The sequence below is a fragment of the Periplaneta americana genome, chromosome 16 (genome assembly GCF_040183065.1).
Source record: "Periplaneta americana isolate PAMFEO1 chromosome 16, P.americana_PAMFEO1_priV1, whole genome shotgun sequence".
In the NCBI taxonomy this organism is placed as follows: Eukaryota; Metazoa; Arthropoda; class Insecta; order Blattodea; family Blattidae; genus Periplaneta; species Periplaneta americana.
In genome coordinates this window covers 74,397,585-74,408,617 of record NC_091132.1, presented here as the reverse complement: position 1 = coordinate 74,408,617, position 11,033 = coordinate 74,397,585, and the positions used below count along the sequence as shown (strand labels likewise).

Sequence of the window (11,033 nt, the reverse complement as noted above, 5' to 3'; positions counted from 1 at the left end):
ACTGACTAGCACTGCTCTCCACCGCGTACCACAGCCAACTGATGCAAACAAAACACAGGAAAATTCGCTCAGTGTCCATTCTTTATAATCCCTATTCGCTGGTTCCACTTTCAAGCGCTAGAGGTAGTGTAATCGAGCATACGCTAACATAATAACACAGTCTAATATATACAGTCGCGCAACTTCAACACTTTTTTTAGCCAACATTCGCGACACTAGCGCCCAAGCGGCAGGCAAGGCACTGATCATAGGGTTGATACAGCCAGCACGTGCTTTAAAGGGATGCGAGATGTTATAATAACGTTTTAATCATGCGTCGGAATAAAGGCAATGTGTGCAATGACGAAAATTGCAGTAACTGCAAATTTAAATCTCCGAATTTGTCGTTCTTCAGATTCCCTGAAGACCAAGAGAAAATCATAACTCATAAGCAACAATCCACGTTGTAGGTAGCCTACGTATTGTGTTCTATAAAACATTTATTACTTATCAGTTACCTATTTGTATGTCAGGGAGGACAGTTTAAATAAAAAAAAAGTAAATACCTGTTACAGTATATTATTTTTTTGCAGAGATCATATGTGTAAATGTGTAACCATTCCGATTTTGGATAATATATCTACAGTTTTTAATGCAAGTAATTCCATAAGTTTTGTATTCGTGTTTTTTTTTTCTTTATATTTTTCAAGAATGTTATATAGCATTCAAGTAGGTATCATGGTGTTAATTTTGCAAGAATTCATGGAGTATAGTAATCCTTTTGCAAAATATTCACTTCTTGAATAAATCCAAACTGTGTCGGTAAATTTCTGATGTGTTGGTGTAGATTCATGTGGCAGACGTATTAAGTTCTCAAGAAATAAAACAGCCTTTTTAAATTTAATATAAAAAGCAATCTTTTCTGTAATAATTTGCATGACTGTTATTGGTGTTGATTTTACATTCCCAGTTATTATTTGAGCCGTTCAGTGCAGAAGTGGTGTAAGTCAAAATCAGGTAATGAGGTTTAAAGTAAAAATTCTGTAAAAATACAGCGCAAAGTAGCAATTAATATATCCTTCGTGCTATTCACTGACTATTAATAGTTTAAATACATTCAATATTAACTGCCACTTTGCGCTGTATTTTACAGAATGTTTACTTTAACCCCTCATTACCCATTTTTGACTTACACCACTTCTGCTCTGAAAATAAAATTAGGCCTACATTTTCTGAGTTAATTGAAGTTACAATTTTTTCAACAAAATTATGTGTTCATTTATTTGTTCTCACCTACGTCATATTAACAGTAAGTGCATGTAAATTACGTATTATATAGGTAGGATACGTTAAAATTGGGTATTATGTGTGAAAACTGGAAATGTAATGTAAAATGCAGTAAACTTGCCATAAAAATTTAAACCATACATCAGCACTATTTGCGACTCAAAATAATAAAGGAAATACCGGTTCTTAAGAAATGGAAAAATAATGAACTTCATATTAAGGTTTAAATTCTCCCCTTTTCTTTATTTTCAAGTTTACCTCAGCGGCCGAGTTTACCACAATTTGCGGTATGGAAAATAGTTAATTTCTCAGGAAATGGTGAGAGGAGTTCACCACGCGATGTACCCTACGAGATATGCCCTACAATTTTTGAAGCTACTAATTTTTACTCTTCTCACAGGAAATACAAAGTTCCAATGATTCATAAATATATTTAGGAATCAATTTAGTTAACCGACCACGCACGAACAGTTATATTATTTCAAACCATGATACGTGATCAGGGCCATGGTTCAGTTGTAAGGAGCAGAAAGAATTACGTTTATTCCCAGCTTCTGAAAGTTGTAGATTAACTGCGTGTGAAATTCTTCCAGGATTCTAAAGTACAATTAATAAGAACCATATACACTTATTGTATAGCATAAACATATAAAATTAATTACGCAAAACCCGTTTTCTGATGTGTTATCATATGTCGTGTGCACAATTTTAACTTGCCTGCCGCTAGAGGGCTACTGTCGCGCCAGCTGTCAAATGTTGGCATATTTTATACGTATGAGTTGCGTGACTGTATCTATTAGACTGTGATAATAATTGAGAATAGAGTTGAGACACAGGATCCAAACATCGCCTACCTCATTGCATAATCCAGTAACGCTTTGCTTCAAATAAATTCAAGTTAACAACTTTTCCTTATTTCTCAGTGACAAACTAGTTATAATAATATTTTATATTTCAGATATCATAAATTATATTATAAAATAATATAATACATTATAAAATTAAACATCAAACTCGTTTAATATTTTGTAATATAATATAATATAGGTATATGGTTTTTCTTCTCGTGAGAGTTTTGTTTTTCCATTTTCAGCGCTATCAAATCATTACATATTTTAATTGTTATTGGGGTCAACGTCTGAACTCTCATTATAAAGGAACTCTAGAGTCTAGACATTACAGTTAATGAAGGATTTATTATTTTATGGATCCAATTTATTTTATTTGAGTACATAATGTACCTAGATGTATTAATTATATGTGTTATATTTCCGCTGTATCGACTGCTAGCTGGTGTGATGTCAGCGCCAACTCTAGGGAGAAAGCTGAATCTGACGCTCTAGCTGGCTTGAAGGCCATTGAAATCGGTCCGGCTACATCAAAGGTACCGACGCGAAGTGTCCATTCTTTATAATCCCTATTCGCTGCTCTGGCTGAGGAGTAGCTAGCAACGAGTTAGAAAGACTTTCTAACTCGTTGGTAGCTAGGCACTATAACTTGTTTTTTTGAAAGATGGGACATGACAGTTAAGCGGCCGAGCTTGGAACTACAGTGCCATGTTGCCAATATGGACTACCACGCTGCCAGCTGATGGAAGGTAGCAGATGGATGACGTTAAAACATTCATTGACAATTGACGTGAAGGTAAGAAAACAATACAAAAATCGACAGAGAATCAAAGCTGAAACGTAACAATGCTAACATTATTGCACAATAAATGTCGCCAAGAGAGCTATTAAGCATTCGCCACGTGCGAACTGTAAGTTTGGCAACTCAACCGTTTTATCATAGCAACAGGCCAACGAGTTAAGCCTGGTTCAGACGATGCGTGTTTCTGTGATGGATTCCAAGGTGGCTAGCAGGCTGGGTGCCGTGGTGGCTACGGTGCTGGGTTCCGTGGTGGCTGCGGTGATGGTTTTCGTTCACACGGAGCGAGCTGCCTTGCATGCTGGATCCAAAGAGTTTGAAGTATTACAAACTGTTTGGCTGGATCCCAGTTCGGAAGTTGGAGATGCTGCTGGCGCGGTACGATTTGTAAACATCAAATATGGAAGCTGTATGTGAAGCTGTACGAAGAAGACGTTTAGCAGCTAGCTTTTAACGCTGAGGAGACGGATCAAATTAAAAAGAGTAGAAGGTGGAGCCGAGAATGGTTACTGCGTAGAAATACGGGCCAAGATGTCTTAACAATGCTGTTTGTATAGCATATAAACATGTTTCTTCTCTGTACGCCTCAATTAAAGTTCTGACTTGATCTTTGGTCCAACCGTAGGAATTCATAATCAAAATTTTCGACTTGCTCTTAAGGGGAGAGGATGGTATTTTTCAAAACTTTTTTCCTATTTGGTGTAAATTATTAAATTTTTGTATGTAGAGAGCTCATAGCTGTGGCAACTCAACCAAATAAAAATATTTTGAAAAAAAAAATATATATATATATATATATATATATATATATATATACATACCCAATGCAGGATTGTACTAAAACCGATATATCTAAACCGTTTTTAAAGATAGATTCAAACAGTTTTTGCAATGTAGGTATTTGCAAAAGTATGTTCTACAAACTGTCTGTAACAGAATTTTGATATTAGTCCCCACGTTGGTAAAATAAATAATTAAAATTTAATAACAATTTTCTGATTTCCTTTCTTGCAAACAACGCACGTATTTCTAAAATGAAATCAATTAACAAAATTCTGTTACACAGGAAAGTTTCCTAATAGTCTAAAGAATACGTGTTCTAAATATCATGCATGTATCTTTAATAGTTCAGAAATTATATTCATTTTGTCTGGCAATGTAGCAAAAAAAAAAAAAAAAGAATGAAGTTACTGGAAACCAATAAAAGCGGGCGTGTGATTTTAAAATCCATAGCAAAGGAAGTTTAAAAATGACGTCTCAACATCCGATAAGGGCACAAATACCCACAAAATGTTATGCAATGTATTCCACACATATCAAAGGGTATTTTAAAGAAAAAAAAAACAACTTTTTGAAAATTTAATTTACCGGAAACAACAATAAAAGTGGACGAGTGATTTAAAAATCCATAATGCAGGAAGTTTAAAAATGGCGATCCACACATATCACAGGGTATTTTAAAGAATATAAATTTTCTTTTAATTTAGTAATTTTTCATCAAAATACCATCCTCTTCCCTTAAAATAGTAGCTTCTGCAACCTTCCCGAGGTTGTTCCACACTGTTGTTTTTTCGCTCCCAAGGTCCCAGAACAGACTGATAACACTCATCATAAATAAGAAACTAACCATAAGTGGAAAACAACTAAAATTCTACATTAACAATAGTAAATGTTGCAACAAAGTAATTAAACAAGAAGTTTAAAACAACTAAAGTTCTAAATTTGATTATTCTATCCTTAGAAACTAAGAAATACATAAAAAAAAAAAGATTTAGTTGGAGAACAACTATTTTGGTGACACTGAACCAGCACAGAAGCACCCTAGATCATATATAAAACAGATTGCTCAAGCTTATATTAAATTTAGACGCAACTGGAAAATAACGGACGCTATGCGTCGCTAGTGTCGAGAAATGAGCTTGCAATAACAAACACTAGATGGCAGAGTACCTGAACAGTACATAGAGTAATACGACTGTGGGATGACTTTTTTACGTCATGCCACCTCCAAATTTCTTTCTCATTGTAATGTGAGGTTATGTTACAATAAGACTTTGATGTGTCGCTAAATTGTAGTATACAGAAGTTTGCTTTACCCAAATTCATCAACACACATAGATGACATTTTGGTACATGGCTGATATAATGTTGTTTGCGTTCAATATATAATCTGTCATCATTTGATGTACGAAATCTAATTGTTTTTAATTTTCAGTATACAATACCTCCCTAGCAACAATTATCACAAAATACTAAAAAGAGCAGATTTGTCTGCGTTTGTTGAATGCACATCATGATGCTCACGAAAAGGCACTAATTTATTTTGTGTGAACAAGATTACAATTTTTGAATATGAAGGAAAAGCAGGTATCCCTCTTCTGAAATTTATCCGAAAGGGGAAGAATTACAACTCCCTATCCCCAAACATGTTTCCTCTTTTCTAGGCCTATATGTTTTCATTTTACAGGTGTATTATATGATGCGATATGGAAGCAGATAAATAATAACTGTACGTTTCTCGTCCACATTAAATTCAACGTGTTCATAACGTAGACCTGATATATTGCTTCATGTAGGCTACACAGCCGGCAGTGTTCTTTTTACGAATAAGCGGTCGTACTAATCATTTTCTTTTCATCTGAACTATTGCTAGAATATGCGTTTGTGTTTTTATTTGCCCTGTATGTTGTTAAATAACTACTGAACATCGTCTTTGGTTAACAAATTGTTCTAGTATTCGTTTTATATCAGTCTTACGGTATTGAATTATGTCCATAACGTGGGCGAGATATTGTCAGGCTGGAAAATTCGCTCTGAATGCATTTTTTTTTACACAATTTTCAGCAGATTTACGATACCCTGTGCAGTTTCTCTGCCAATGCAGAGTTAATTGCAATATACGGTAATTCTGTTATTTTCCTGACACTTTTATATCCGTTCTCAAACGTACTGATTTAGATTCTTTACCCTACTGTAGGTATTTTGCTCTCTACAAATCATCGTTAGTCAAATGAAATAGCCTATAATAGTTGTTTGCAACGAATTAGTAGACAACCTCAATCCCTCCTGACCGCCTCCCTTACGAATTTCTTTCTCACTTTAATCAAATTTACTTTATACTGGTCCTTAAATTACTGAAACTAGTGCTGAGGTAGTTACGGTGATTTCTGAAGTGAAAATCGTTCAATTTATAAGGGTGAAATCAAAAATAACTTTTGTAGCCTTTCCTTGTCCTTAATTGGAAATTTGAGTAACTTCATATGACGACAATATTTCTTCCTTCTTCTACAGTTAACATAATCGCAGATGGGCATTTCTAAATGAAGTTTGTTACACAGAAACCTTTGAGACAATATTGACACTTGAAGTTCTTTATATAGTTCATCTATAAGAGTTAAATTAGCGCTGAGGTAGTTTCCTTCATACTCAGCTTATTCACCTTACATACATGAGTCTGTAACAGGTTAGGTTTGGTCAGTGCTGTCATGGTAATTTTTTTCTTGGTGATACACTCCACCCCTTGTTTTCTCCCTTGAAATATATTTTACTCTCCTCTCTATTTCTCCAATTGTCATTTAATTATTTTTTTTAATATTAAAGAAGAAGTAAAGAAATTGTTTTGCTTTACAATTTAATTGTACAAGTTTGATTTAAAGAATACACCATGTAGCACCACCATAGATGCACACTTGTCTCGATGAATCTTGGAGTGTATATTTGCAGCACTTCTTGTTTTTCAACCATTATTTTATATAATTCTGGATTCCAGTGCTGAAGAGGTGGATAATTTTTGTTTATGAACATCAAACAAAATAGGCGGTAGGTACAGTAGGAACAGGAAGAGATCATCTAAGATCTGTATAGATCTCCACGTACAAAACTTAGGCACCCATATGCCGTATGGCTCCTTACAGACAAAATTTTAATTTCCCCATACGATTAATTAAAAAAAATTGTAGGTTCCATACGATATATGGCCTGGTGTGGCCTCCATGACAGCACTGGGGTCAGTTAGTTTAGGCACTTTTACACCTTGCATATACAATCAAATGCATCTCCACAAAAAAATTCCTTATAAATTGAACGGTTTTCACTTCAGAAATCACAGGAACCGCTTCACCCAGGTAAGTAGTTAGCAGTTAATCATTTCAAAGCTCTTGTTATATTATGAAATTGCATCACACAATGCTGCCAAAATAAATGTTCCCAGTGTTAAAATTACAGAGTGTAAATTTCGCTTAGGACAGTTTTGCTCTGGAAAATTAAAGGAAACAAACAGTATATCAAACCAGCAGCTGAGACACAAAGCACCTGAAATTCGAAAGTGGTTAAAAATGTTTATATTTCGTTCTTTCTTATTTACCAGCAACAGAAGTACCGGTATCAGATTTTTTGCAGAGCTAATATCAGAGGCCCCTCCTATTAGAGAATGTTTTGAATATAATTATATTCTGGAAAACTACATTGGCACATCAACCTCCCCTCCCCCCGCCTGAATTCTGGGCTGAAGCACGAAAATTTCGAAATGTACAAACTACAGATGCGGCAGAATATTACCACAATGGTCTTCAGCAAGAATTTTGTAAGACATATCCAAATATCTTCATGGTTATTATATGTATTAAAATAAAACATATACTACATGTGAAGTACCTACTAAATATGAGAGAAACAGAAATGGGAAGGGCAATAAAAAAAGTGGAATGGACAAACACTAAGAAACTATTCATCTTGTATCAGTATGAATAATAGGACACTTTTTTTTGGTGTTAGTGGTATAGAATATGAAATTAAGTTGCATCAATAAGTTTTTCGAGTTTAGCATTACTTTAAGTATTTATTGTCCCCCTGTTGGAAAGATGGAATTACTTTGTTTGAAACTTGATGAAATTTTATTGTACCTTAACTCAATTTATTAAGGTAAAATAAAATTCAAAATAATAACTGCAGGCCATTTTAAAATAAATCTGTTGGATGTAAATTATTTCTTAATTTATTTGGACCATAAAGGTATTGTTACAAGCGATAGATTGAATCATTTTTATCTTAATAATTTAATGTAGGATGATTATTTCGGGAATTGTTATGCTCTAAATTGTGAGGATATTTTAATACTTATTTAAAGTATAAATTTGGAATATGTTTCCAGTTAGTAAAGAGTAATTCAGAGAGACAGAGGTCTCAAGCATATTTATTGACACATGCCAGAATTATTAAATATGAAAAAAAGAGTTCTTGCACTAACATACTGTTTATAAAGTAACCAAATCTTAAGAAATACAGTATATGTACTGGTATTCTATATAAAGGCATAGGAGTGAATATAAATCTGTTTTAAGGAATTCCTATTTAATATTCCTGCTATAGGAACATGACAAAATAAATACAACGCAGCATGGAAGCTAATTCAACTCTTATCGAGTAATGTTGATGAGATGTGTTATGAAGGTAGACCGAATCATTCAATATAAATGTATAAATAGGACGAATAATAATAAATTAATTTCAGTGTATGTAGTATCAAAACTGAAAGCGGTAACTAGTCTATGAATGATGTCTTAACAAATATAAATAAAATGGACTCTTGACAAGAGACACACATTTGGCTTCAGTAATAACTAGGACTTCAAGGAATTTATGGTAGCTCACCCTGTCAGGCAAAACTCTGAATAGTCAGCATTGTCGAACTATAGAAGCGCGATTAAAAAGTATTTTTTTCCCCACCCATTACATATGATTGCTTTTTTCAAGTCCCGGTAATAACATTATTAAATTAATTATCCCACATATTTGGGTGGTGCCTTTCTTTGTTTCTGACATAATTTATGAGAGTTTCTCTTTTACACTTCAATAGAGAAATACAACTTTCAGTGGACAATGAACGTGTAACTCTAATGGAACTCTAAGAACCACAGCATTAATGTTTTCTTCTTTTCTTTCATGCCCTTTGGTTTTTGTTGCAGATAATATCATGCTATTGGATAATTATACATGCGCCTTTCTAATAAAATTGGCATATATTTCACTGGTCTCAGAAGTAAAATTAAATGTATAATAGCTTCTCGGTGCAAAATATTTACTGAAAATTATTGTAGGATTTGAATAGAAATGTCACTTCTCAGGCAAGGTTATTCGTGGATGACTGTATAATATACAGAAAAAATTAGTGATAAATCTTATATCACCGCCTTGCAAAACTAGCTTGACGTTATTGAAAACTGGACTACAACAAATAAAATTAAAATCAATGTGAGCAAATGTAAATCAATATGTATCCTTCTGTAAAACACAAAATTAAATTCGTCTCATATACCAATTAAATGGATCACCAGTGTCACAAGTAAACACTTAGGTACTGTATATATTTTAGTAACAAACTGGTTGAAATAAGTCACTAATATTACAAGGATAGCCTGGAAAACACTACATTTCTTTATGCGTATTCTTAAGAAAGCTAACCGAAAGTCAAAAGAATTAATGTACATAACCCATGTTCGGTCCACTGCTGTGGAGTAATGGTAGGCACATCTGACCGTGAAATGAGTGGGCCCGGGTTCAAATCCTGATTGGGGCAAGTTACCTGGTTGAGGTTTTTTCCGAGGTTTTCCACAATTGTAAGGCGAATGTCATGTAATCTATGGCGAATCCTCAACCTCATCTCGCCAAATATCATTTCACTGTCATCAATTCCATCGAGGCTAAATAACCTAGTAGTTGATACAACATCGTTAAATAATCAATTTAAAAAAAGACGTCAGATAAGCAGAGGAAGTTACAAAAGCTTGTAGTGGCGAAGAATTTAAAGCGTCTGTGTTGTTAAAAAAAGGGAAGTACTACAAATGGCAGAAAAAGTGGATAGCCTATATTGATGTATTTGTTACGTGACATTACACAGGAGATATCACCACATATAGTTGTAAACAACCGTGGATATTTTAAATCTGAAAGTGTACTTTAGTGTAATTTTTTTTTATTGGGTTATTTTATGACGCTGTATCAACATCTAAATTATTTAGCGTCTGAATGATATGAAGGTGATAATGCCGGTGAAATGAGTCCGGGGTCCAGCACCGAAAGTTATCCAGCATTTGCTCGTATTGGGTTGAGGGAAAACCCCGGAAAAAACCTCAACCAGGTAACTTGCCCCGACCGGGATTCGAACCCGGGCCACCTGGTTTCGCAGTCAGACGTGCTGACCGTTACTCCACAGGTGTGGACACTTTAGTGTAATCAAGTGTTGCTTTGTATAATAAGAACTGTAGGCACAGTGTATACGGTAAATCTCTATATGCATTTGAAAAGATTAGTAATCAACTTGACAGAAATGTTCGTGTGTCACAATATAATTTGTAATATTTTATTTGTTAATGGCACTGTTATTTTTATTAAAGTATGCGATTTAGCAGTTACATGTACTTCACAAATGTCTTAATTGTTTCAAAAACAACTAAATGCATTTATGACATTTGGCACAATAATATGAACATTTTCCATTTTGGTAATAAATTAAGTGGCAAGAAAATGTTCATGTGTCACACCATATAATATTTAATATTTTTTACATTATTAATTATTCCTTTTCATTATGATTTTCTGTTTATATTTTGGAATGCTTACGTTAAAAAACAGTGATGTGTCTTTCATGAACTCCTAAGTATTTGATTAAGTATCCTGTGAAGATTATAGTTACTTCGAAAATGTTACGTGTGTGACTATGGAATGACCCATCAGTATTGTTAGTATTGTTACAAATTACAAAACCTGAAACTGTTAGAATGGGATCAGGAGTAGTGACAAAAAATGTAATGTTGTAGGCCTACATCAACATGACTATTTTAATCCAGTTTCTAATAGTTTTTAAGGTTTGAAGGCCTTTTGACGTAAACAGTATTGAACATGTGAGGGAAGGGCTATTTCTTGGTAATGGATTAGGCCCGTATATTTTATAATATTATTAACTATATATTGTTAAAGTACCTAGTAAATATCGTAATATGTATATTATATAATACTGTAAACGAGACAATATCACAGGCTGCAAACTAGATTATTCTTGTTTTTGTATAATTATACGAACATGTATGAAATAAACAAGACTACCATTGGTTAGGTTAGGATAG

At 33.8% G+C, this 11,033-nt stretch overlaps 1 protein-coding gene across 1 annotated transcript in view; it reads left to right on the top strand.

Annotated features, from left to right (window-relative positions):
- The first annotated feature begins 2,690 nt into the window (after window positions 1–2,690).
- The window catches only part of LOC138716434 (cell division cycle-associated protein 7-like), a 34,096-nt gene continuing 25,753 nt past the window's right edge, over window positions 2,691–11,033 (top strand). Inside the window, exon 1 of the mRNA XM_069849524.1 lies at window positions 2,691–2,910. Coding sequence (XP_069705625.1) covers window positions 2,857–2,910 — 54 coding nt within the window. The 5' untranslated portion in view covers window positions 2,691–2,856. The remainder of the gene's footprint in view (window positions 2,911–11,033) is intronic.